The 27866-nt window shown below is 45.2% G+C and overlaps 2 protein-coding genes and 1 long non-coding RNA gene across 12 annotated transcripts; 1 reads left to right on the forward strand and 2 right to left on the reverse strand.

Moving 5' to 3' along the window:
* Positions 1 to 117: 117 nt before the first annotated feature.
* Positions 118 to 8370, reverse strand: fhdc3 (FH2 domain containing 3). 2 transcript variants are annotated; one of them, XM_035535763.2, is made up of 12 exons: positions 8285 to 8370; positions 6969 to 7467; positions 5811 to 5872; positions 4567 to 4666; positions 4287 to 4372; positions 3946 to 4046; positions 3574 to 3644; positions 3276 to 3383; positions 3076 to 3146; positions 2855 to 2972; positions 2611 to 2775; positions 118 to 1779 (listed from the first exon to the last, which is right to left on the reverse strand). In XM_035535763.2, the coding sequence occupies exons 2-12, from the start codon at positions 7392 to 7394 to the stop codon at positions 436 to 438; spliced, it is 2652 nt and encodes an 883-aa protein (XP_035391656.2). In that variant the 5' UTR covers positions 7395 to 7467; positions 8285 to 8370; the 3' UTR covers positions 118 to 435. The 2 variants fall into 2 exon arrangements, with proteins under 2 accessions (XP_035391656.2, XP_081557889.1); XM_081701763.1 differs by lacking the exons at positions 6969 to 7467; positions 8285 to 8370 and adding an exon at positions 6096 to 6644.
* A 2117-nt stretch (positions 8371 to 10487) lies between these two features.
* arfip2b (ADP-ribosylation factor interacting protein 2b) lies at positions 10488 to 25064 on the reverse strand. Of its 9 annotated transcripts, XM_035535467.2 has the most exons (13): positions 24848 to 25064; positions 24003 to 24164; positions 23369 to 23686; positions 22788 to 22898; positions 20939 to 20992; positions 19811 to 19919; positions 18816 to 18878; positions 17864 to 17959; positions 16892 to 17001; positions 14593 to 14814; positions 14226 to 14383; positions 13886 to 14060; positions 10488 to 13668 (listed from the first exon to the last, which is right to left on the reverse strand). In XM_035535467.2, exons 3-13 carry the CDS (start codon positions 23393 to 23395, stop codon positions 13513 to 13515), a joined length of 1281 nt encoding a protein of 426 aa, XP_035391360.1. In that variant the 5' UTR covers positions 23396 to 23686; positions 24003 to 24164; positions 24848 to 25064; the 3' UTR covers positions 10488 to 13512. The 9 variants fall into 9 exon arrangements, with proteins under 9 accessions (XP_035391360.1, XP_035391361.1, XP_035391362.1 ...); XM_035535468.2 differs by lacking the exons at positions 23369 to 23686; positions 24003 to 24164 and having other exon boundaries at positions 24848 to 25063; XM_035535469.2 differs by lacking the exon at positions 20939 to 20992 and having other exon boundaries at positions 23369 to 24164; positions 24848 to 25063.
* LOC145652393 (uncharacterized) lies at positions 24499 to 25088 on the forward strand. The gene is made up of 2 exons (XR_014118641.1): positions 24499 to 24739; positions 25051 to 25088. It is a non-coding gene; the product is annotated as an uncharacterized LOC145652393 (long non-coding RNA).
* Positions 25089 to 27866: the final 2778 nt, after the last annotated feature.

Raw genomic sequence — 27866 nt, forward strand, 5'->3', positions numbered from 1 at the left:
TATATTTGTCTTTCCAGAATGCATCATATTAGATTTGAAAACTTTCCTAGCATGAAACATTTCAAAAAGGAAAATACAAGACCAATGTGAGCTGAAGATCTTGATGTGGATCGCCACACTTTATTACATAAAAAGGTACAGCATGCTTTAGGACACATCAGAGCAAACACAACAGTGTTTATCAGTTGTGTACAGTGTTCAGCAACTTTAAATGTATAAAAGTCAGTCGTCTAAAAATACCACTGACAGTTTAAAGTTAAGATTGTAACAGAATAAATTTGCACTGTTGTATACAGGATTCACAAACCATGGAACAATCCTGACCCAAGACAAGTTCACATTTACCTTGGATCACATTATACCGTGTGCAAATCACAAATACTAAAATGATTTAATAAAACCCTAAAACCAGCTGTGATTGGCCTTTCTGAGTCTCTACGTTTTGGTGTTGTGAGCCTCCCCTACTGAAGCGGGCCTGCCCTTCTCCCCAAAGCGCCTGAAGAAGGTGACCAGCGCAGAAGGTTCCGGTCTTTTTGCCACAGTGGGCTCTCGTCCATGTCGTCTCGGGAAGAGCACCCCGAAATGGGATCTGGGGTGATCGGGCCCATCGCCCACGGAGACAGACCTCAGCAGAGGGCCTTGCGTCGGAGTTCGGCCCGAGGAGCGGGCTGACAGAGGAGATGGCTTCCCGCCAGTGTCGTATAGTACCGAGGCGGACAGGCTGTGTTCGTAGGAGCGGCACGTGAACGGCAGGAGGGGCGGCCGGCCACGCACAGGGGTGTCGGGCAGAGCCCACACGCCGTCGTCGGGCTCGTCATCGAAGGTCGTGGAGGAGAAGGAGTGGCGGCGTCGCTGGGCTGGACTCTGTGGCAGTATGTGGGGGCTGAGGACAGTCCAGGGCGAGCCCGGGCCATTGTAGCCACTCTGCAGGCCCACGTCCATGTCCCGCATCTCCCGGGGAAGGGGGGACGAGACGGCATCCCACACTCTCTGGCACTTGAGGTCTCTATTTGGACTGGTGGTGGTGATGGCCTGACAGGGCGACACCTGAGATGCTAGGTTATCCAGACTCTCGCCGACAGCCTGGCAGGGCGACACCTGAGCTCCCAGGCCACTCAGACCCTTGCTGACGGCCTGACAGGGCGACACCCTTGATGCCACTTCTCGTTTCTCTTCTTGGTCTCCTCTCTTTTCACAAGGCTCCTCCTCTGAAACAACCGAGGCATTCCTCACTACCACCCTCCTGCAGTGGCGTGCCTTGTATGTGCTGCTCTTGGGGGTTGCCTCATCTTCTACGCTCCATCCTCCTTGGTGCACCGCCGGGCTATGTAGAGTCGCCGTGCTCCTGGTTTCCTCCTCTACAGTCCGGCTCCCCTTCCCCACCTCCTGGGGCTGTTCGCCGTTCAAAACCCCGGTCTCGCCCGCCTTTGCCTCGAACAAGTGGCTCTGCTCCAGCGGCCGGCTGTCCGAGACCCTAGTCTCGGCTTCCTCTGCCTTGGCAGGGCTGTATGCGGCAAGCCCAGGGCACTCAGGCCGAGCCTCACCCTGGCTCAGCACCTCAGCAGAGTTCTCTCTGTTAGCCGAGGGCTGGCGTCTGCGCGGGGCGTGCTCGGTGAGGAAACTGGTAAGGATGGTCTCCAGCGCTGTGCTCTCAGGGGCCGAGCCCGTGTCCCGGGCCGAGCAGATGGTGATGGAGCGTCGCTTGGCGACCCGCTCGAGCGCCTCCTTCTCCCGCTGCTGTCTCCGCCTCTTCTCCAGCGTCTCGCGCTCACTGTTCTCCTGCTCAACAGACAGGAGCAGAGCTCAGTGCACACAGCCACTCGAGGTGGTAAAGTCCCGAGCACTTAGACGGGTCATTTAATGACCTTCCTCCAGACTGAACCTCGAACAGGACATGCAAAGGAAGTACATCAACACTGAGTACATAGAGCAGGACCATGACAGGACTAGGACTATTTGCCAGTTTTAGAGTATCGTAATACACGGGACAAAGTCAATGTCGTGTCCTTGTGTTGCACCAATATTGCAGATTTTGGCCCCAGTAGTCAGGGAACAGCTCTGTAAACAGCAGGACTACCCAAGTACCTACAACATATCTTACATCACACATGCAAAAGTAACATAATGCCACATTTGTTTCTGAATATTGTGATCTACCCACAAGAACTTGGGAAACAAAAACCCAGAAATATTACTTCATCTTCACATCTAACCTGTGGACTCTCTTTCTCTCCCTCTCCCCCCCAAGATGTTCTGACCACAAACACAACGGAATACACATCCATCAGTCAAGCCTCTGTGTATGTCTTGACTCCAAATAAAAGTCCTTGATAAACACTCATGCAATGTGCAGACATATGAAAACATTGTAAACAGATTACCCCGCTTATGATCATAGACTGCCCCCACAGAGACAGGAAGAACAACGGGAGACTCTCACCAGGCTCTCCTGACTAACACATGCCTTGTGTTTCATTTTATGAAGGTAACCGTAACCTTGGCAACAAGTAGAGTCATGACAATTTTATAACCGTGAAAGGGATCACTGACTGTGCTGTATGGCGCAACAAAGAAGAAAAAGGGAAGAAAAGAACAGTCAGCGAGGCAGACCTGTATGGCTCTCTCGAACTTCTCGCAGAAGGAGTGGAAGATGAAGCAGCATTCCTCCAGCCTAAACGTGGCCGGATCTTCACAGAAGTACTCGGCCACAGCACCACTGAGGGAGTCTAGCTCCCGCAGAGAGGCCTCCATATCAGCGAGTCTACTCTCAGCCACCTACGGACATGGACACACTTAACAAGTGTGTTTTCTTCGGAATTCTGAGGAGTGGAAGTGATGAACAGGACAGTCTCACCTGCAGAAATTCCTCCAGCTGAGGCTGCAGCTCACACTGTCTGCTGGCATGAGTCTTGGCTTCTTTGATTTTCTCCATTTCTCTTTGAAAGTCCATCTCCACTTCCTGTTTATGGATCCTGGAGGCAGCGTTATACGTGCAGACTGAACATGCATCATTGTAGCATGCTCGGTCTGTTCAGATATCATCAAGCGCTCGCACTGTGGTCAGGTGGCCATTACCTTGAAGCCTCTCCGATGTGTTGGAGCTGTTCTGGAAAGTTCCGAAGGTTGGGGTCAATCTGCAGTGCTTGCTGTGGTTCCGAGAGCGACAACACAAACAAAAAAATAATTTAATAAATAAATAAAAACATTTACAAACACACTGAGGTATTAGAATTGATAAATGAATATGCAAATGTATTTGAGTGAGGGTACATTACCATGGCAACATAGTGCATGAGGTTCATGCCAGGTTTGTTGGCTTTGGTGTCTACTAGTCTGAGCAGAGACGTCATTCTGAATCCCAGAGCTCGACCAGCGTAGCCGCCCTGAGCAAATCCACACAGAGAAAAGACTGAGCTTAAGAGAGGACATGCTAAGCCCAAAAACACCACAATAGAATGGCTACAGCAGTGCTAGGGCCAGTCCTGGATCTCTACGCGACCAGACACGGACCAGACGCACGGAGGCGGCAGGTGCTGGAAGCAGCAGACTGGGCCACATGTGGCTCTCACTCACAGCGTTCATGTAGTTACCAGCTTTCAGCACCAGATGGATGATGGAGTGAAGATCATCACATGCCAGCAGCTCTGCAGAAACAAGGAACAAAAGGTGTTGTGCTGTAAAAGAGAGATGTTCTGAAACATTGTTTCTCTGGAAACCTCAACTCACACACTATTATGCAAGTACCAATTTTCATACTTTGGAACAGAAAAAGTACATATTGTCAGTAAAAGTAACCTTTACTTAATAACTGAACAACTACTGTGTGCAAACAATAACTCGGTTTGCCAAAACAGTAAAGGGCGGTCGGAAACTAGCAGACACTAATTAGACACCAATTCAAGATTACAGGCGTATATGGCGATGGTGAGTGGAGAGAAGCAATACCATTAGCTGCTGCAGTCATGACGGCGATGGAGTTTCTCGCCTCCTCTATGAAGGGGAAGAACTCCTCCCTGAGGAGCAGCCTCTTCAGTCTTTCTTCATACCTGCAAACAGCACAGCCCATGACTGTCTACCAGAGCCCCCCCACCCCCTCCTCCGGGGCTTTTTACACCACAACGAGGGCAAAAGGTGCAAGGTGAAGTCGGGACTACACCTGGAAATCTTATTCTGAAGCTGTATGAATTTTAGGCAGTCAGATCAGAGCGGGCATAGCGGTCCGCAAGCCTCCAGAACGGGGCTGCGACTACAGCACCCGATGGCGATTTCGGAACCGTGCGACTCACCTGGGAACTTTAACCAGCATGAGCAGGAAGCGGTCGGCTTCAGCTAACTCCGACACGTCGCCGCCAAACGCCAGGAGCTTCTTCAGCTGGAACATACACACGGTAATGTTGTTTAAACCTCACACGCCAGCTTACGAGCACCTTCCTGGACATGGATCGAGCCTAGACTTGGACCAAACTACTAAACTGACTAAATTGGGATGAGTGGATAATTTTACAAGCACTTAGTTCTGCTCAGGAAGCACTGAGCTCCACAGCTGCTACTGCCGTCAAATTTTACCTCCAAATCATCAGGCAAGAGCTTGCTCAGCTCCCTCAGTCTGCCGGGGACGAAGCTTGCATTTCCCTGTCTCACATCCTCAACAATGTCCTGCATTGGCCTGCAGGGGGAGCCAAGCATACAAAGACACAAGTACATAACTATGAGCTGAGAGATTTAAATGGTATTCAAAAGCTTTGTATAGACTGCCCTGCTATTAAAGGATGCAACGAAGGCATAACTATTCAATCCGATTTTCCCCGTTGACGGCACCTTAAACAAAAGGTAAATGAACTGCTGAAATTAGGTGGAATTGCAATGGTCTGGGTTAGGATTGAAGGAATACCCGCAGACATGACTTCAGTAGACCATGAAGAGATTCCTGACACTTTACACATTAAAATAGTACTACCATACGCGAGATTCATGACATTCTGAGCACATCAAAATAGAATTCAAGTTTTGTCCTGTTTTACAACTTTCATATTTGAAGACTCACCACTATGATGAGAACACAATTAAATTCAGATACTGAAAGGTTTATTTACAGTTTAATACCACAAAGGTTCAGTTGGCAAAGTTTTATCTCTATAATTGCTTTGTTCTTGGGACCATCTGAAAACAGCACTGACTAAGGTGGGTGTAAACATGAAAGAACACAATGTAGTTTTGAGAAAGCCAGCCATCCAGCCATAACGTGGGGAAGGACATCAGTGCTTGGTATTGCCCTTGGAAGTGCTGGTCTGCCCTTTACGCAACTCAGCAGATAAGCAAGTCAATGCTCTTCCCCTGCCAACAATAACTGTTATTTTGTTATGTATCCATGCACTACAATGATCCACACCTTGTGAAATATCACCCCTCTCTCTCTCTACTTAGTCCACACTCTCTACTAAGAACATATCCGAGTGCTCAACATGATACTCTGAATTCATTTTCTGATAAATTATCATGATAAATTCTGGTAAATCAATAAAATACTTGCACCCCACCTCCCAATAAAAAAAAAAGGATGAGTAAAAAAACAAAACAGTAATCTTGTAACTAGCAACAAATCACTATCTCCACAAGAACACAACCCTGGTCTTCTAATCAGTCACCAAATGAGCATTAGATCTCATCAGGGAAACAGCAGGGAAGAAGTAGGCTCCACAACTGAGGTCAGGTATGGAACTAGGCACTACATAACCTGGCATGGAGATCAGGACATTGTGGTGGAAACAGCCCGAGAGGAAATGTTTCATTACTTCAGTTCAAAAACGCACCTTTTAAACTGCTTCAAGAAAATCCCAACATTCATACTTTTCTTCGAGTTGATGATCGACACCTAGAAGAGGAAAAAGGAAAAACCAACAAGAGGGAAAAAAAAAAAAAAAAAAAAAAAAACCAGCTATTTACTTTGACTTTGATGAAGTGATATGAAATGACAACGTCAGTACCCAGCTGGGTAAAGGTTGCATCATTCTTTTACTTTAGCACACACACCCCCGCCCAAACTCTCCGCAAGCACAAAAATATTTCTGTGAATATCAGCAAAAACAAATACGCACCTGACAATCATTCACTCATTTTGAACAGAAACTGACAATAAAATAAGGGGAATTACACAAAAAAAAACAAAACAAAAAAAAACACCTTCTACAGGTTTAAACAAAGATGTTGCCACAAGAAGAACATGATCTCTGTGGTTTCTATTGTTATGAACACCAATAAGCACCCATCAGCCAGAGTCACTTCTGCCTTACACGCACCATGTTCCTTGTGCACCGGCTCCAACGCAACACAAACACACAGACAATGAAATGACCTCTATAAAAATGGCCTAAATTTCTCAACTCTGACAGGTCAAAATGAAGCAGGCAATGGCTTAAATGCTCCCATGAAGGAACACTGTCCTGTAATGAAACAATCACCAAGACCTCAAACAGCCAAAACTGCCAAGCCGGTGTGAGGATACTTAACTGAATGATTAATGATGTATGACAGAACTTCTTACTGTATGCGTCTGGTTAACAGAATGCTTAATTCTGTCCTATACCACACTGAATGACACGTACACCATTCGTTAAGGACGGTGGTTCCACATGTCACTGTTAATAATGAACAGTGTTCATATCATGGCAAACATGGAAAAACCTGCAGCTGCTTGATGTTACTCTGTGTCATTAGCGTGAGGGCTATGAGCAGTAAAAGGAGTCCAGTGACTCAGCAACAGCCTTCATCACAACCGAACACTGCTGGAGATTAAGCATAACCACAGATAACAGCAGTCTTCCAGTCGAGCAGGATCTCAACACTGCAAGATTATTCTTGTTTAGGAGCCCATCCACTTAAACGTACCGAACTGCTACATCTACGACAGCAGCCTAGCAACCAGCGCAGTGGCTGTTTTGCTTGGGAAGGGGGCGGCATACTGCACTCACGGGCTCGGCGGCGGCACAGCTCACTGGAAGCCCCCACACGCTCTTCTTGACCGTGCGATTGCCCCGGCGGGTAAGGAGCTGCTGCTCGCTGTGGCTGAAGAGCTCCTCGATGCGCTCGGTGTCCAGCGGGAAGTCCTCCAGCGACCGCCGCGCCGTCCACACATTCCGCTTGCCCACCACACTGTGCTGGGGGATGGTGTCCCAGTTGAAGTTGCGCATCCGGGAACGCCGATGGGTGCCTCCCCGAGATAGCGGATCACCCCGAGAGCCAGGGGGTGGAGGCGGGGGAGGTGGGGGTGGAGCTGGGGCTGGGGGTGGGGGTGGGGGTGGGGGTGTAGGTCTGACTGGCGCAGCGTCATTCGGAAAGCCAGGAGATGAAGGCTGTACCAGGAGCTGTGGTGGCCCTCTGACTGCCACGCCATCCATTGGCAATTACACAGTAGATATCTAAAGTACCTCAGATCCAAATGACTGCAAGAAGAAGCAGGATCCAGAGTAGCTGATTCAACAACAAGAGAAGGAAAACAAGCGTGATGATACATGAAACATCTAACACGCAAGGGTGTTTATGTTCACTGGATTTCACTGAACATAAACACATAAGGAGCTGAAACACTTACAAAACGCATAATGAAGTGAGTTTAACATACAAATAATGAGTCATAATATAAACTAACAAATTACGTCTTCACACCTATGGTCCATAGTTCACAGCAAACAAACACTTCTGCTGATAAGAGGCAAGTATGTGAAAGTGATAGTGATGGGAACTGACCACAAAGTCAGATAATTTTATGCAAGACTACCATACTCATGCAAGGACATCTATTTAACAGCTGGGTGTCAAAAAGCCCATTTGAAAAGTACAGTGATCGCTTTGTCTAACCAGTATCTCTTCAGATACAGTAGACAAATGACTCCATCAAACGCGTTTTAGGGCTTTGCCAATAACCCCACAGCTTACTGCAGTTAGAGCTGAGATCAAAAATATGCGACATTATCCAACAAGAGACGACAGACCTTCAAATACTCTTGACCAGAAAATCATTGGATTTAATTACTACTAGGTTACGGGGTTGCACACAAGTGGGTTTTTGCTTTTTGTTTGTTTTAAGATTTAAAGAGCTTCAGCTAAGTGTAAAATTAACCTTCAGGGTCGAACTGAAAGTCGAAAGGCAAAGTGTCGGCAGATCAACTTCATAAGCTAACGGTCAAACAACTGTCTCCTGTTATTATACGGAGACTCACAGCACGGAGAACTAACATTCTACGCGACAGACGTAGCGCAGAAAACACAATTTACCAAAACCACATACCACAGTAGGCTGAGGACGAAACACTCAGGTTTTAAGTACCATTCCTCTCCGCGGTAGACAGTCTAACGCCATCTCCCGTACCAAAGGCCCTTTATCGATGCCGTTAAGGTAGCCACGCCCCGCGCGCTCAGCGAGCCGCTCACCTGCTCAAGGCCCGCGCGCACTCTCCTCCTGCCGAGTTCTGGAAAAACGGTGTGCAGTCACAAGACATGTGACCACACTAACGTGAACTGGTAGATGCTCAGCACCACTGCTGGAAAGATAAAGATTCATTGTGCAAAACGGAATTACAATTCAATTCAAGTTAAAAAAAAAACAATAATAAAAAAATATATATATATATATATATATATATATATATATATATATATATATATATATATATATATATATATATATATATATATATGCGTAAGACCACTGTAGATGTCTGTTTTAAGAAGATTTCCAAATTCAATCATTCCACTGTATGGAAGATCATCTACTAATGGAAGTTTGAAAATGACTGCCAACTTGTCCAGGCCAGGATGCCCCATTAAATTTAACCTGAGAATAGACCATAAAACGTGGAAAGAACCCCAGAATTTCACTGTGGATGCGAAAGATTTTACACAGGAGACACATCAGTTGTAGTCTTTGGTGACGAGAAGCAACAGCAGAGCAAGACTACAGTGTGCTGCTGAGTGTGCATGAGTGTGCAGACAAGGACCTGGCGTTCTGGAGCCCCGGGCAAAGGGCAGACAAATCACAGATAAACTTGATTTGCCACAGTACCAGAATCCATATTTGGAGAAAACCAAAGATTTGATCAGAATCAGACCTGATAGAAATGTTATGGTTTGCTGCCTCGGTGCCTCACTAACTTGCACTAATAGAGTAAAATATAACAACCTTTATGCCAAAAATGGGCCATTCATGCAAGACACCCCTCAAATGGCTCAGATAAAAGAGCTTCATGCAGGAGTGGGCTATGTGTTCTCCGAGAAGACTTGTAGACATCTATAGGAACACATAAAGGAGTTTCCGCTAAGGGGGAATCGCACCTGTTAAGGGGTGGGATATATTAGACAGCAAGTCTGGAACTGCTGGAGCAGAGTATCTCCAAAATGGCAGGCATTGTGGGGTGTTCCCGGTATCCGATGTACATGTAGAGCGAAGGTGGGCACTCCTGATAGAAATGTGTCAGAACACACACCGCATGTCACAGCTCGCTGCATATGGGGCTCCGTAGTCACAGACTGCTCAGAGCGCCCATGTTGGACCATGAAACAACAGAAGAGAGTGGCCTGGTCTGCTGACCTTCTTTTACATCCTATGAATGACTGAGGGTTTGTGTGTCACTTACCGGGGGAAGACATGGTACCTGGATGCACTATGGGAAGGCGGCACAGCAGCAAGATGCTCTGGGTATTGTTCTGCAGGGAAACTGTTTTTGACATTTATGTGGATGCTACTTTTACACATACCACCCAAAGACTTTGCTGCAGATCAAGCCCACCCCCATCAGGGCAATGGAACTCCCTAATGGCACAATGGTGGCACCAGGTGGTTTGAATATGCCTGACTGGCGTATATTTACAGTGCATTTTGTGGTTTTTACCTTTTGTGGTTGTGGTTATTACCTCATTTAAAGGTGTATTTGAAGCAAAGGACTGCATTTCTCTTCTTGTGGGAATTTACATATTAAAGATTCTGCCATGGCAGTAGTTGAGAGTGCTCAATCAGAAGGGGACTTTATACCTACTAATATGAAACATTTTGAGTTTTTCAAGGAAATTGTGAACTGTCATGTCTGATTTGGCACACCAGATATACTCCTGTAACATCAGGGACATTTCACCTACTAAAATGTATAAAACACACACTTAACATGCCCTCAGTAAGTCAAAGGTGTGGACTGTGCTTGTGTCGTATAGCACTTGGCACACCTCTACTAGTAAGCATGAGTACTGCAAATGTGGCAATCTTCTACTAATGGGTCTGGGAAAGGTCATTTTAAAGCCATAACCAGAATTCATTGCGGTTGTCAGACAGATTGGTTTCAGGTACTCAGGATTTGGGCCACTAATTTGAGTGTCATCCTTTAAATGATACACTGCACATGTACAGTGTCTCTGGTTACTCATAGGTAGTCCCCAACTTTGCACGATTTTCAACCTTCAGCATTTAAAGAAATCTGAATAAATGGAAAATATACAAAGAGTCACTTTTTTGAAAACACTTCAAATTTTATCTTGCGGGCTTTAATACATCATTGCCATATTCCAGGGGTTTTGGTCAGAGTTAAAAATAAAGGCAGACATCATGGGAAACCTGTTTAAACTGTATGTAGTCATTCAAACACTACAGTATCACAAAGCAGCCAAAAATATTGATTGTATGCAAGTAATGTACTTTTCATGATGCCCTCAGTCTACTACAGTATAAAAGGTGACATTAAGGAATGACTTTCACTTTTCTCATTTCTGTGTTAAAGACTTCCAATAGCATTAAGGAAGAATGCTAAGAAAGACATGAATTATTTTTAGCAAAATGAGATTTGGGATTTTTCTCTGGTTGTCCCATCCTTTTAGTTAACATTACAGCAAAGAAAAACCAAACAAACCCCCAAACACCAGTCCTTCATTTCAGGACTACCTGAAAGTCTTTAAAAGAGGAAGACCACCATGCTCTTCTCCCTTTACACCATCATTTCCACTTCGATCTCAAGTAAGCAACTCTAAGTAGCAAATCAGGGAGCAGGTACAGGATCGCTCTCTGCTACACACACATACACACACACACACACACTCACACACACTCACACACACACCCACACACACACCCACACACACCCACCCACACACACACACCCACGCACCCACACACACACCCACACACACACACACACACACATACACACCCACCCACACACACACACCCACGCACCCACACACACACCCACACACACACACACACACACATACACACACATACACACGCACGCACCCACACACACTTGAGGGGAGAGACAAAGTAGACAGGTGCCCAATCCTTTGACATTCAAGCTACACACCTGTTTCAGATGAAAGTGTTCCTCTTTAATCGCCAACAGTGTGCATTACTTTTCACACGAGTGAACGACAATGCAACAGAGTAAATGGTGGAGGTCTGTGGACCGCTTTAAACCGGAAAAAGCCACAGAAAACCCATTGGCAGACATAGCCAGTACAGCCAATATTAAAATCCAGTGTTCCTGCGAACACCTTCAGTATTGCTTCTGTGTGGGTTCAGACCTATTGTGTAGTGTTCAAAAGGTCACCTGTGTGTTGTACTTCAGTTAGATTGTATGTAGCTCATTTCTGAATGAAGGCTAACACACTCCATTAGCCATAGCCACTTGTGATCTACTGTGCGAATATGCTTTGTATTGTCTTTAACCAGTTCTCATACTTTTTTTTTTTTTTTTACACATGAATGAAAATGGAGAAAAGTACAACAGTTTAACTGCTCAGAATGTATATCCCTTTATGTTAGCATACAATAATTTTATAATTTAGGAAGCAAGAAGGTCTTACTTACAGAAAAAGGAAATAAACAGTTCTGACTGTGAGGGGCCTTTGTAATAAATAGCTGCAGTATTATAAACTATATTATAAATTAGAATTATAATTCCATTATAATTATGAAATGAAATCAAAAGCAAGTTTAAAAAAAAGAGGGGAGTGATCACTTCTTCCGCATGAATTGTTGGAAGCACACACACGCTGGTGTAGGTTAGTGAGTACAGGTGAACAGTGGAGCTCAACTTCTGCTCACAACTAATGAAGCACATGAAAAAAAAAAATCATACTGACAAATGCACATCTCATTTCTTGGATTAACCTCTGATTTGGTAACTTAAAACAACAGATACACAAGCAAAAGTGACAGAAATTGGTACATAGCACAATAATTCAGCACAATCCTCGGATGGGCAGCTGTTTTGGCAATACAGCTCGTAATGTTCACTCATCTTTCAAACATTGCAAATATTGCATTCGAACCCCTGGAGCTGAACACACAGCTATACTCCCTCTCTTTGTATCTTTTCCTTAAAAACAAAATAAACAAAAAACAAAAAACCCCACAAAACAAAACAAAAAAAACCCCACAATAAAACAAACAAAAAAACAAACAGGCATTGAATTCATTGGACACAATTGGAAATGGCATTAGAACAACCTTAATCCCAAGGCAAACAGTACAGTATACAATACTGTTGATGCCAAACTTCAAATCGACAATATTTCATCTGAATTGCTGCAGAGCAAATCTCAAATGCAGGGATTACACCAGCTGGCATAAAATGGACCTTTTCGTCCTCGAGGTTCTTCACCATTCTGAGGCTCCGTGAGCTGCGACGGGACAGGAACAGGAGGAGCACAGGTTCACTCCACGAGACGACGAACCAGCACACGGGTGCGCGGCTCCACCCGCAAACGTTTACGTAAAGCATTGTGGCAGAAGTTCACAAATGAAAATGTTTCCGGAGACTGACTGTGTATACTTTACGGAATCCCGCAACGAAGAAGCACATAGTTGTAGTGTTTTTGTACCAATGTGACCAAATAAAATGACGGTTAAGAACAATCTCCTCTGTATCGTGATAACTCGGATGTTCGTAACAAGGAAAATTTATGAATTTTTTATATTTCTTCTGGACACTTAGCAAAATAAATCATATCAGATCTATTGTCATTTAGGACGCACCTATAAATGTATTCTTTGAAAGTTCTGGAACAGGGGTGTTCAGTTGCTGGGTTGTCGCTCATTATCTACAAGTCCAGGTCTGCAAGCTGAACATCGCACACGGATAAAAGGGGAAACGTGGCAAGCTTTCTCATTAGTGGCAGAGAGACGAAGGTCCGGTGCTCAGGAGTTCTGATTGACGCCCACGGGTAATTTCCCCAGGGCACCAGGCCGGCGTGCGCCGACCTGCGGGTTGGCGAGTGTTTGAACCAAAAAACGCAACAACCGTTGGAATGAGTTAGACACGAGTGACGCAACATCTCATGACCAAACAGTTTTAGTGCAGAGAGAGGGAGAGAGATGGAGACACGGTGGGAGGGAGCGAGGAGGAAGAGGAACGGAGCACAGGTCGGAAAAGGCAGAGGCGGCGGCCCGTATCCGAACGCACGGGAACGCGGCCGGCTGCGTGCTCTGTCTGGATGACGGATCGGGGGGAGGGGGCTCGATTTTCCGCACTTTCACTGCTCCTCCAGCCAGGACGGCTTGTCGGCTCCGGGCGGCTTGAGCTTTATGTTGAACTGCTTCAGGGTCTGTTCCAGTTGCTGCTGGTTCCCGGCGAAGTAGGCGGAGATGGCATTGTGGAAAAGGAGAAGCTGCTTGTGCATCACCTTCACCTGAAGAAAGCGGAAAGGCTCGTGTAAAACACACCATGGGAAAAAGCAGGAGACTCTCAGAGAACCTCCACATTCTCATGCGTGCCATGAGAAAATGCATAAATGCATAAATTACAGAACACGCGCACGTGGCCGAAGCAATGACGATGTCTTTTGAAATGTAGCATACTAAAATCACAGCAGTTTGCACGTTAAACGGAGACGATGGCCCAAAGACCTTGTTCTCCTCCAAGAACTTGAGCTTGATGATGACGTCACTGCGCAGTCGCTCGTATTTGTCCTTGTGGATCTGGTACTGCTGTTGGGCCGTCTCGATGCGAGCCATGGTGACGGCGTCCCGCGGGCCAAGGTTCAGCTCCTCCAGGTCAGCTCTGTAGGCGTCAAACTCCAGCCTGCATGGGAGGGGAGGGGAGGTGAGGAGAAAGGAGGAAAGGGAGAGCAGATAAGAGCCTTTGAAAAATCACATGCTCGACAACGTTAAATGATGTGCACTCAACTCCCCTCCCAAACACTTTACACTCCCTGAAACATGGCGGTTTCCTGCCAGCAGTTCTTACCTTGCGTTCTCGTACATCTTGATGGTCATGAGCGTGTCTTCCATAGTCTTGTTAACAAGCGTGTTGATGCTGGACACGAAGAAGTTGATGGCACCCAGCAGCGTCTCCCCATTCTTACACAGCAGCTTCTGGGTTTCTGCGTTGTAGCCAAATTCGTCCTGTGTTGGGTGAGCAGAAATCGGTCAAACCAAAAGCCCCTTCACGTCACTCTCCCACGAGACCAGGCACTACGGTTGACCTCCTATGTCACACTGCCAGATTTACGCAGTCACTTTCCTTGCAGGCTCTCCTCATCTGATCAAAACACCGTTCGGTTCTAAGCTAGCCCGAGAGCGGGGTGTGCCTGTCGGAAGCATCGTGCGCTCACCCGCAGTTCGGGAGACTTCTGGCTGAGGTCGGCGAAGGTGTCGCCGAGCGCGTGCTGCGTCTGCACCATGCTGTAAAAGTGGTTAGTGAGCGCGCGGGCCAGCCGCAGCACGGTCTCATACTTGCGCTTGGTGTCACGCAGCACCTCGATCTGGGCCTCCAGCTCCAGATCCACGGTGCGCGAGCCGCGGCCGAACCGCTCTGAGATCAGCTGCTTCGTGCACTGCAGAGACAGAGATGGAAGAGGGTCACAGGTGTGAATGGCAGGGTTGAAGCCAGTTTGTTTGTGTAGTAAATGGATAAATGAGGGAACATTCCAGAAACCAATAGGTCTCCAATTAACCAAAATTCAAACGGAGTTTCTTATACATCCTGAGGTCACTGTCCTCTAGATCTTACCAGCCAAGGTTCTGGTTGAGCTCAGCACTGAAAGTCTCTGCACTCTGCAGTCTCTAATAAAACGGGCTGGAGCTTTCTCTATTGGTTGTCAAATGATGAAAATTTAATTCTGGCAGTAATGGCTGAGAAAGGTGTCTGTCAACAACAAAAGGCCTTTGTCTATAAGAATGGAGGGAAGCGTCTTGAACACTCTGAAGCTTTATAAAGCCCAGAGCTGCCTTTCATCTTATAAATGCACAATCTGCACCGTCAGATTCTGTACAGCAGTTGAGTGCACTGCACTGCAGCTCCCAAAGCCTCATAAAAGCAGCCTTTCCTCATTTTTGCTGACGGAGGTCCAGCCAGCCTGTGGGCGACAGACGCGGCACTTTGCTTCTTCGCTCGGTACGTTAACCTTTCCCTCACACCTGTGTTACAGTTTCAGGAGCTGTGGTGCGAGACCTTAACCCTGGCTCCTTATACCTGCACACCTGCAGCCTGTTCACACCCACCACTGCTCATGGGAACAGTTTCAAGATGAATCAAGACAATTCACACATGTTCCAAAGATAATTAAAAAAGAAAAAAGGACAGACATTGCATTGGACAAGTACTTCCAGGGCAACCAGTGCTAGTGACATAGCACTCTTATAACAATCCTTTATCATAAGGGCAAACATGGAAGGACTTAATAAACAGGGCCTGTGGACACAATGGTATGACAACTGAAGCTGTTACAAAAGTCATGAACACTTCTATATTTGTAACAGTGTGAAAACATCAAGGCATTGCTTTGGCACGCTCTCCAGTGGCCCTGAGAGTCAAATCACAACGGCGTTTACAAAACAAATAAAAGTCAAGCCCTCAGCTGAATTAAGCAACAACACAAGGACATTAAGCGAGAACATTATGAAAAACAAAGTATTTAAAGAAAATGCTACATTTCTGGAATCAACCCAGCTCTCACAGCACTGAAAGATTAAGTCACGTCACATTAGCATGAAGCCACAACACAATAGCATTAGCCAAAAAGAAAACCACTTCCAGAAAGGCTGCATTTGAGAGCCCCCAGGAAAGTGCTCCTGGCCACTAGTGGGCAACATTTCCCCATGAAAGTCTGAAAATTCATGAAATCACAAGCAAAGCGTTTCCTGGTCATCTCTTTACCATCTTGCTAGAAGTCATGGCTTAAATAGTCATAATATAAGGTCTGGGTTGTATAGTGATGTTCTGGCCAGCAAGCCATCAAAGTATTTATAATTCCTAGAATATTTACAGTGACATCAGACATCAGAAAGTGTGTGTCACCAAAACAGTGTTTCATTTTGGCTGATGCGGTGTTTGATACTAATGTGAGGTCACTTTTTAGTCCAGGGAGCGCTGGATTGTTTCTACTAATGCAGTGTTTTTAATGTTTCATTTTTCTAATGAGGTTTTCTATTAACATATTTTCTTTCTGCCTTCTTTTATATGTGGTCTTAACGCAGTTGTGTTCTTGTCCTTTTGATTTCTTCACAGATGATGTGATTTGGCTCTGGACCACCGTAAAAATGAGATGCAAGAGTAGGTTTCAATCCGAGGCCTTGGAGATCCTCGCGTAGTTCGGCTCAGTGTTTCCCTTCTGTAAAATGTCAGGATTATACAGAATTGCCAACCCAAACAAGGTGTATTATAGCAGGAACGACACAGGCAACTGTAGACTTGAGCTGAGGACTCTTATAATAAGACGCAAGGTAGCAAAGCTTTTCTTTCCTGGAAAAATAAGGACTGAGCAAGCTATTGGTTAAATTCAGACTACATTCACCTAGCTGTTTTTCCCAGGCCTCACAGAAACAGTTCTTGTAGCACCGTGCCACAACACTAAAATGAGCTCTCCATGGCTGTAAACAGTCGAGGCGGGAAAGGACTAACGGGGCTCCTACCTTATAGGTGTTCAGGCTCCATTTCTTCATCATGTCAAACTTCTCCACGGCAACGCCTCTCGTGGCCTCCTCTGCCACAGTGGGAGAGCTCCCGCTGTGCAGGCTGGGACCTGGAACAGGCGCAGACAGGCCAACACTCAGAGCCCACATCTAACCTCCCACACTCCACAAACCCAACCAAACGCTTGACTACCTGAGAATTTACTGCCTGTTAGCAGGGTCAACATGTTATATAGCCCTTATTCAGCATTTTCACAATTCTGGGCTTTTCAATACTGATATAATGGAAGCAAACAAGCCTTTTAACAAATCAGCAAGTTGCTTTTGTTATTATTGTGTGCTGCGAGCCTTCTGATCAATCACAGATATCCCAGAGATTTCTGAAGTTGTTTTAATGAATATTTTAACTATGTCACCTCAGGAGTTCACCAGGGTGTTTTTATACATTCCAAAAAGGTACAGAATATAAACCATTAACCAATCTAGAAACCACAGTAATTGTAATTATTCACTGTGTTTCGATACAAGACTTGGTCTGCGTCTAAATTACTGTGGGCCCACAAAGCAGCGGGTGGAATCGAGTTCTTTTTTGGGATGTTTTTACCTTCATCTGACACCTGCTTTAAAGTTTTGAGATGTGTTTATATCTCTTTAGTTTTTCAGTTTTCTGCACAGCTCTATTATCACAATGTCACATTTTTGTCCACATCATGCAGCTCTTTCAGTTGAATTGTGCGCAAATTGTTTTATTCTGTTTTTAACGCAAATGCTGTAATATTCATTGGCAACGCCTAAATTTAAAGATGAATGTGACTTCTCTCCTATAACATTCACTCTGACTCGTCCCAGCCATCATGACAGCAAAGCGTGAGCACAGGACAGCGTGCTAAAGCATGGAGGCGGGTGAGCCAGGAGATGGCAGTGAGAAAGCGTGGCATGGGAGCACGAGTCCGTGGCCTGGGGGCATGGTACCTGGGATACCGGGGAAGTCGTCTGATTGGTTGGCTATCCGGCTGGCCGCAGACTGGCTCGGGGCAACGTTAATGCCCCTGCACTTCGTTCGTAGGTCTGGAGGGGGGGGTGGGGGTTGGCCACGGGTAATGAGGCACGTGGAGGGTATTTAGGACATTGGGTGTGGGGGTATTATTTGGGATTTAGAGAGAGGGAGTGAGGATGTTTGGGGAATGGATGGGAAAGAGGTTGGAGTTAAGTTTCCATGTAGGGATGAGGAAGGAAAGGAGAAACGGAAAAGGATGGAGGAAAGAAAAAAATGGAAAAAGAAAGTTAATGAAGATGAGAAAAAAAGGATATGAGAATATGAAAGTTAAGACATAATACTGCTGTCTGATGATAAACAGGCCAAAATGTGAAGTTCACTGACCAGCATCAGACCCGTAACACTGACGAGCATCAGACCAGTGTTACATCTATGAATACAGAGCCATCTCACTCAGACTGGATCTATTATGTTGTCACAAATGTCTATGATTTCTGTTTGATCATTTTGACCCAAATACTTTCTGAACCACTTGGTGAATTTGGTAAAAGGCAGTTCCAATCATTTCACCCTATTGAATTCCAGCAGAAAATCGCACATGGGGAAAGGGGAATTAATGCTTGAGGCCAGAGAGGTTAACACCAGCACCTTCTTCCCTTGCAAAAGAAAAGAGGTGTAGAGAGAGGGGAAAAAAAAACCCATCCAGAAGCCCAGAGGCGAGGATTAAAAGGAACGAGTCCACGTGCTCATCAGAATCCCAAACCATAGCAGAAGAGGACTGACGAATAACAAACACTGAGACAGCATGCGCCACACTGAGCTGGCACACACGACAGAACCCATGAACTACAGAGAGGGGGAGTGAGAGAGAGAGAGAGAGAGGGAGAAGGTGTGAGAGGGACGAAGCAAGAGAGGAGAGTGAGTGACCTTGTCCATCGACTGGGATTCGTCTGTTGCCCAGAAAGTGAGTGTTGAGGTGAATAGCGGGCCCTGAGACAGGAGACAAACAGAACGCTCTCTCTAAGTCAGCCAGCAGAGGGAGTCAGGAACCTCTTCCACCCAGTTGAAAGGCCAAGTGCTGATGAACATCTGATAAGGCGTTAACTTCCATCCCCAGATTCCAACCCCACCTATTTTTACCCAAACAACGCTGATCTTATATTACCAGCCAAGTCCAGCATCCACAAACATTCTCATGTCCTGTACGAACACACTGGGCTGCTTAAGCACACAACAACTACACAGAGGGCACTGCCGGCACTCTTCAATTTACTTTAATGACTGTGACTTTATTTGACTTATTTTACACATTGTAATAATTTAGCATTTCCCGTCGGTACTGGGTTGAATATGAATTTATGTGCTATACAAATTTTCCTTGAAAACCTGCCTTGCGGTCTAATGCATTCCAGCTGTCTATCGGATCCTTATGACAGTATGATGATTTCTGTAGCAAAAGGTGTTTTACCCTCTCACACACACACACACACACACACACACACACACACACACACACACACACATTCTGAGGCCAGTAACTGTGCAAAAGAGCTTTTCAATACAAATAATACAGTGCACAAAGCGCACATTCCTAGCATTGTTAAGACTGTTAGGTAGAGGTAGAGAGAGTGAGCGAGAGAGAGAGACAGACAGACAAGGACCAAGACAGAGCGAATGTGTGGGAATTGGAGAGAGACCTCATTTGAGACACAGAGTCTCACAGCCTCGCCTTCATCTACCCCAAACCGTACAGTTTCACAGTGGACTCGAGGAAAACGTCTGATAGGTGGAGCACACTTTGGAGAAACGGAGGTACGACTCACAGGTGGGAGCCTTGCCCTCGCTGTATGATTCAACACACACACGCGCTTGCATGCGTCAGAGCGGGGCATGGCGCACTAGCGTCAGCGTGACGGTCATACCTTTGATGGAGCTGGTAGGGATGATACCTTCTGCTGTGCCACCATAACCTCCCGATACGATGCTGGTCTCGTTAAGGTTGGGCCCAGATACCATTACCTGCTGCAAGTCCTACACACACACACACACACACAAAAGTCCTAAACACGTCCTGTGTTGTTATAGCATCTGTTTGCTATATTTACAAAAGCTTTAACCATACATACATATCCAATGACGATAGATCTATTAGGTTTGTGTTAGGAAAACACAAAAGAAATGAACCCAAAAAGCACGAAAGTATCCCCCAAAAGTATTAATGTGAATTTTAATTAGCTCTTTGAAAAAAGAACTTCTGCAGCATTCTAGAAGTTCTGCATTTGGGATTCTGTTAGGAACTGGCCTCATGTCATTCATACGCAGTGCTACAAGTGTCTGAATACAAGTGTTTCGTCACGCCAGACAGGATGTGCGTGTTTCTCCATGCAGCAGGAAGGCACCCTGATTAAGCTAGCGTCCCTGCGCTGCTGGGCCAAACGGATCCTCCGACCGGCTCGACACAGCTAAGGTGTGTACACACAGCTGCTGGGCCAGGCGACGCCCACGTTGCGCGCCCGGGCCGCATCGCTTCCACTGCTGGGCGTGGCCTGTGCCCCTGGCCACCGCCAGCGTGGTGCCTGGCACAGGGTCCCAGTGCACGAGCACTGCAGAACGTCACAAGTGCTGCCAGTGGATTAGTACTGCGCTGTATACTGGCATAAGCTCTGTACGGACACGGAGCAGACGAGGTGGAAAACCAGGAACAAAAGTCCGCTGGAACCATTAGGACACGGTTAGCCGTGGTGATTCCAGATGGATTTTTATGTTAACAGAAATGATATTAACGTTCATTTTTAGTTGTTAGTTAAAAATACTGCAGGAATGCAGCAGGATGCTTTTTAAAACCTCTCTTTTTCTCTCTCCCTCTCTTTTCCATTATTGTCATAGAACTGTTATGGGAAAAAAAAACAGATGAATCCAAATGGACTGAACCTTCTGTTATTAAATTTTAAAAAGATATCCTGCAACATCTGTCAGAATCAGGGGGCTCTCAACAATGTAGTCCCACACACGCACGCACACACACGACCCTCCACCAGAGTTCATCTCACCCTGTGGCCGGGGTGGCCCACCCTCCCGTGTAAACTCCACTGTGCGTTTGGAGCCTGCACAGACATGAGTGGGACACGACGACAGACACACAGAAAAAGAAAAAAAAACAAAACAATGCATAAACAAAACATGTCATTGTCATAGAACTAAAAAAAGATGGAAATCAAAGCCCAGCGTTTCATGCAATAAAATCATCTCATTGTGAGTCCTCAACCTCTCGTCGGCAGGTAAAAAAGTGACACCTCTGATCATCAGGCCAGATCGATGCTGAGTAACAAATGTGAGCAAAGAGTACAGCACTGAATTACAAATCCACAGAACACAGAGAGAGACAGAGAAGGTCTGGGTGGAACTATAAGAACGAACACACCAAAGCCACATTGCTTGGATGACAACAGAAGACTGCTTGAGCACGTTAAGGTTCTGAAATACGTTAAGGTCCCCCCATATTTCCACTGGCTACTCACAAGGCAACAAAGTTAAGGCCAATTAAAACTGCTGGACAGAATGATCCTTTACAGTGAGAACAATGCATTTTGTTTAGTACTTCTTTTTCAGTTGGTCATCATATATAATATTAGCAAATATGAGCTGTATCATGTGATTCTTTTTCATAATATCATAGGATGCTGAATAATACAATAGTGAACTGAATAAACCCATTTTACTTGACACCCATCCAGTTTTCATGGTGAAGTATTAGCTTTCTGTAACAGTAAATAAACAGATGTGTTAAAAGTTATTGTATATGACAGCCTAACAAATCAATGAATAGTGACAATATGTAAATGCATATTGACATACTGATGCTATACTTCAAAGGACATGCTGTTCAAACTGTAGGCTAAACGATTTCTTCTAACTTTAGAACGCCGAGGCAGATGGTAAGTCACGCTTGCCTTCGTGACAAAATAACCACAGAAAGACAAAAAGCCTGAAGTCTGAGAAGCCTGTGATTTGCACATTCGTTCAATGTGTCTGTTCTATCAAAAGAAACTGAAGGACACCAAAGTGCCATCTGTCTCTGCCTGAACCAGCCAGGCCTATTTAACATGGAACAGTCACCAATCAGACAACAGCATTTCTCTTATAAAAACAAACAAAAACAACTCTGCATCTGCACCCTCTCAAAGACTACAAAATAAAGCGTACATAGCCGCCATCCCTTTTTTTAAGGAAAAGTATTTTATGATCACAAACAAAACTGGCAAATGTTGTACATGAATGAGTAACAAATAAAATTAAATGCTCTAATCAACATGGGTGGTGAGCAGATGAAGCCGTTCTCAAACGCTGAAACCTTTAGGCTAATTGTCGTGTCAAGAAAACATATAACTACTGCCAGCCCAAGTAAATTACCTCCTTGGTTAGCAAACAGAACACTGTTTGCCTGCCATTCCTTTCCCGGATCTGAGACCCTGCAGTGCTTCCAATGAGGTGTGTCTGGAACAATGACCCCACCCGAGCTTTTGTGTACCCAAGACTCTGTAGTGCGAGAACTTTTCGTCCTTCCTCTTAGCTGTTCCCTAATCCAAGCGAGGGAACGGCACAATCTAGCATCTCCCATTTTCAGCTCACTGTAAAGACACGTTACCGTTGAAAGTCTTCACTGCAAAGTAGAAATTCTACACACAGAACCTGAAATCCTACAACCAGCACTCCAACGCGCCTCACGTGGGAACCCTCAAGATAAAAGGAATGTCCGAACCACCTGCTTGCTGGGCGTTTTTTCTCACTGGCCGTTTGCACATGAACACTTTCGCACATAAGGGCTGTTCCTAGCTACCTCACCCACCGCAGCAGACGTGGAACCACGGGAGTTGGGGCGAAAAGGGGCGCCAACCTCACCTGCTCGAGGCCGTCGTCCTCACCAAGAACCCTCGTGTCTCCGTTACTGTTGATGGGGATCTCCATCGTGGCTGCTTTGCTCATGATACTGTCCGTCATGGTGAACCCTTCCTGCGGCAGATGGAGGGGTGGGGTGGGGTGGAGTGGAGTGAAAATGAGTGAGCAACAGAGAGGAGTGAGAGGAAAAGAGAGAGAGGAGGTTTAGAGACAATTGACTGACGTAATCCAAAATATCTCACTTAATTGGGTCAATGACTCTTCATTTTTTGTTTGGGTTCTGTTTTCAGAAAGTGTAACAAAGCAATTTAATATCTGTGGATTAACTAGCAAGTCTAAAAACCCAGTGGAGTGGCCTTGAACCTTGACTGCTCCAGTTATGCTACAAGAGAGTACCAGCAATGCCGAACAGTTACTAGGCCCGTCACACCGGTGATCATGAAATGGTCATGTTACATGGCTTGAGAATGTAGAAGGAAAACAGCTGCCATGTCAGCAAGAAATCCAATCCAGAAACTTTATCAGCGGAACTGGTCACACGCGCAAAAGAAAATCACAGATTCTTCAGCCAGAAGCCCACTCACCAAGTCTACAGCCTGCCCAGACGCCATTTGTTGTGTTTCACATTTCAAACTTTGTAGGTTCCTTTGCAGTACTGTCCTTTAATACAGAGCAAACAAGGTGCACACTGAACCAGACAACGCGCCCGCCTAAGCAGTCCTGCCTGCCGGAGAAGCTTTAAGCACCAGCGCTGGGAAATTCGCTTTCAGCAGACAGGTCCAAGACAGCGTGTGACTCAGCTCTCATGGCAAATACACGCACACAGAGCTCTCCATGTCACGCCTCCACTTGACTCAGAGTGACGTGTGAGCAGCTGCGCGCCAGGCTGGGTACCGGGGGAGCTTAAGAGAGAAAGGGCAGAGCTCATTACCCAAAATGCATTTGTGCTTACTCAACAGGTGATGAGTGGCAGACTGATAAGTTAACAAATAAAAAGAAAGGCTCTTCACTGGACCAATAGTGAGAAAGACTACAGTAGGCCGGCAGGACGCAAGGCGCTAGCCACTTCTCATAAATGGCTTTTATGGATACGTACTCGTTTACTCAGCTTCACTGAGCTGTGATAAAAACTCTTTGCCAGGGGGTAAATGGTGGTAATGGAATTCTTACAAGCAAGTTTAAGTTTGTGATTTCAATGCAAACAATGGACACGCCTACAGGTGCTTAACAAACCGCAGCCTCTTTTGTGGGGCCTCTTGGACATTATCTCGATTTCGGTTCATGGGTCCAAAGTTTTTTGGACTGCCATTGTTGCGTTGTCTCAGGAATGCAGCTCTGGGCTGGCTAACGAATGGGGCTTCGGTGTGCTTCAAACGCCAGCTGAAAGGAGGCAAAGAGATAAGCCAAAGTCAAATGAAGAGGTCCGACTATCTGTGGCATGTCCTTTCACGCAACTACGGCGACCAGTTTAGCAGAAGGCTACACCTGACAGCTTTATGCAGTTCCCAAAGCCCAGAACTAATCATTTAATTCAAATATTCGTTTATACAAACGAATAAGGCACAATAAGGTTTTGTGAACGAAGCAGCAAATAAATGTTAGAACCTTAAGCACAGTCGAAGCAAGCTACACCAGGGGCACAGATCCCCCCCGACACCGACTAACCGGCTGTAGCGACGGTTGCCTTGGACACCGTAACACCGTACGTTTAGTCACACGAGACAGGCGGATTAAACCCGCACTTTTGCAGCGCATTGCACGGGGACGTTAAGATCCTGCCTTCGCTAATGCACCGAATCTACGCTATTCGGGCGATGACGCGCCCGAGGAGGTCAAAGAAGCGGCGTTTCGGTGCCAGACGCGCGTTACTGCGCACGGCATCCCGCCCCAGGGCCCTCCACGAACACGCGAGCGGCGAACACGCGAGCGGCGGACACGCCGCTGCTTTACAGCGGGTGGGTTTTCATTTCTAAAAGACACAAACTGAATATTCTTCGACTATTATTTTTTTTCTTAGAAAATACTGGAACAAGAGCAAAACAATAAATAACTAGTGATCTTACCTGTGCGTTTCCTATTCTAGGGTTAGCTATTTGGCAAGCTTAGTAGACTAGTTTAAACCAGATCATGCGCAAAGTAACCTTGACAGTCCAAAATGAGCGTGGAAATGATTTTTAAAAAATGAGGCATTCAGGAATATTAGTTAAGTATGGGCGATCTGATCATTAATGGGCTTTCGTCGTCTTCGGCCGTTTCTTCTCTCTAGCGGCTTGTTTGTATCATGACCAAACCAGCAGCCCAAAATGCCTTGCGAAACTGACGACGACAGGGCCGTTTTTCCTCTCACAACGTGGAACACGCACTTTGCGTAAAGAAGCAGCCATGTTGAGAAGGGCAGTCGAGGCTTTTAAATATTATTATTATTATTATTATTATTATTATTATTATTATTATTTTATTATTATTATTGATTAACTTTATTTAAAAGCACCTTTCATACATAAAATGCAGTGTTCCACAGTAAACGTTTGCTGTAAAACTCACACATATACTGCTATATAATGCTATATTGATCATTTATTCGATCATTTATTTCATTTATTTATTTAATGTAATTTCGAAGACATGAATTCAATAAATAAGATTTTCCCTTCTTTCTCACAGACAGTATGAGTCCAGCGTCCTTGTCAATCTAAGGCTGAAATGGCAAGGTTCTAAAGCGTGCACCACTTCGTCTTCAGTCTCCAGGCTTCGCACTGCTCGCAAATGCAGATCGAATGCAAATGCAGACAACGCATGTATACGTGCCCCCCTCCAGACACAGTAACGCTTATTCACGGGTCCAAAGTGTATAAATGAACCCAAACCATCACAGAGTGTTTCTAGCGTTCGAAATCATTAGATACAGCAATTTATCCCGTGTTGTATTTCCCCTAAAACCACCTAGAAATCATACTGGTTACATACAAAATCAGAAAATCTATTTATGAAATATAATTATTTTATACATAGTATACTATTTAGTTTTTTTTTATTTTTATTAACGGCCGTATTTGATCGGTCTGCCTACAGGTTGCTCGCTGACAATATTCCACAGTATGTCTTTGCCTTCGGCACCTGCAGTGTTACCCGGTCCGCTCGATAAAGCAGAAACGGGAGGCCAGTCTGACAGAACTGGTTGATAACTGACCAGTTTATGGTAAAACCGCATTAGGTCAGACGTTCCTGTCCCAACTTTATACGGTCTTATACCTTCAAAACTGTGAATAGAAATTTTTTATTATTATAATTTTTTTTTTTTTTTGCGCTTGGGGCTGTAACAGGTGTTCGTTCATGTTCGTTCTTTTATCAACTTTGCCAGCTTCTTGAAAATAACACACTGGCGACATGGAATAACTTCATAAGTCAGCATTTTTCCTCGTAGTTCTGAACCATTAGCATATCTGTTTTCCGATCAGCAGGTGGCAGTATACGTTCAGTAGTTAAAGTAAAACCGTTTCCAAGCCCTACGCACTCTTTAAAGTAACAGAAGACTGTGGTTTCCCAGTGTGTCCCACGGACTGTGTCCTGGCTTCCTTGTTATTTATAATCCACATGCTTCTCTACTTCCCCTCTCCTGTCATCCACCAACAAGTTTCCATTTGCACACTGACAACTCCCAAACTGATCTTAACACACTCTCCACTGCGCCCAGTGCACCCTTGGCTCTGATAAACTGTCTAGGGGTTGTTAAACACTGGATGACAAAACTATGACAAGATAGCAGTCATACAGGTAGGACCCATGGCCACTCTTGCTAAGGCTACCAATTGCTGTCGGGTAGATTGTATCTCCATCCACTACTGTTCAAAATGCTTTCGACTTCACACCCGTATTTCAGTAACACGTAATCTTTTTCCCCCCCACCTTTGCAATGGTTCCCCTGTTTGCTCTTTGCTTTATTTGCACGATGCAGAAACACTAGTTCCTACATTTAATACATCAGACCTTGCATAATGTAAATCAATGTTTTCAAGGCTCCCCCTCTGTCCCCATAAAACATGCTTCAATATGTGCAAAACCATCAGCTGCCCAGGTATTCATCCGCACTAGTAAATCTGTCTACATCTGTGTCTTCCTATAGCATCTTCACTGGCCTCCCGTTGCAGCTCGTAACCAGCTCAACTCTTCTCATCACTTAGAAAGCACTTCATGGGCTGGTCTTCTTTCAGACACCAGCGGTGGGACTGTAAGACTCTGAAAAACACTCTACACTTGGAGACAAACCATTCAGTGCTACTGACCTAAGTCTGTGGAAAGCATTACCTCAGCACCTCCATAACACCAGCCTTGTGTCATTAAAGTCAGAACTGAAAACACACATTCACTCAGTGCTTTCTCTCTCACATGCTACTCGAAAAACAATTTGCTTTCTGTTTTGGTCATGTCATTGTGACTGTGTGTGTGTCTGTCTGCCTGCATGTGTGTATTTGTGTATACATATAGTATGTGCGCATATGACCTGTGTTACTATGAAAGATGCCATATAAACAAAACGCATCGTCGTTATCATCATCATCTGCCTAACTAGGCAGTTCACTTGCTAGGACATTCTAGGATATTCACTCGCTCACACACACACACACACACACACACACACACACACACACGACATAATTAAGCTAAACACAGCAGCTGCTCTCTACACTGCTGGGTAAGACCTTCAGCATGAATGAAACAACATCAGATTTCAAGCTTCTGTAAGTAAGATGCTTTTAGCCTAAACTCACAGTGGTCCTCACAAAGAGCTGAATGAGTAGCCATATCTGCCAAACCTGCACATTGCTGCACATCACTTATTACTGACATTTTTTTAAAATTAAATATATATATATATATATATATATATATATATATATATATATATATATATATATATATATATACACACACGAACTAATTATTTTTACGTAGGTCAGACAAAATTGTACCCCACATTTCCACAGATGAGCAGCTCTTAGCTCTTATCTCGCATTGCATTGTAATACAGAAAACATGAACACAATATGTGATGTTATACTTTCACTGTCCCCCACCTTTTTA

Source organism: Electrophorus electricus, chromosome 19, assembly GCF_041902795.1.
Source record: "Electrophorus electricus isolate QZ-2024a chromosome 19, ASM4190279v1, whole genome shotgun sequence".
NCBI lineage: Eukaryota > Metazoa > Chordata > Actinopteri > Gymnotiformes > Gymnotidae > Electrophorus > Electrophorus electricus.

Bases quoted from the DNA above. Each gene is read 5' to 3' on its own strand.
- arfip2b (XM_035535467.2), bottom strand. From the start codon at position 23,395: ATGGCGTCTGGGCAGGCTGTAGACTTG. The intron at 22,899-23,368 runs GTGAGTGGGCTT...CATCTGCCGCAG, and splicing joins CTGGGCAGGCTGTAGACTTG to GAAGGGTTCACCATGACGGA. The intron at 13,669-13,885 runs GTCTTTGGGCCA...CGCTTTCTTCAG, and splicing joins AGTTCTTGGAGGAGAACAAG to GTGAAGGTGATGCACAAGCA.
- fhdc3 (XM_035535763.2), bottom strand. From the start codon at position 7,394: ATGGATGGCGTGGCAGTCAGAGGGCCACCACAGCTCCTGGTACAGCCT. The intron at 3,384-3,573 runs GTGAGTGAGAGC...GGATTTGCTCAG, and splicing joins CTGGTAACTACATGAACGCT to GGCGGCTACGCTGGTCGAGC. The intron at 2,776-2,854 runs GTGAGACTGTCC...CCATGTCCGTAG, and splicing joins AGCTGGAGGAATTTCTGCAG to GTGGCTGAGAGTAGACTCGC.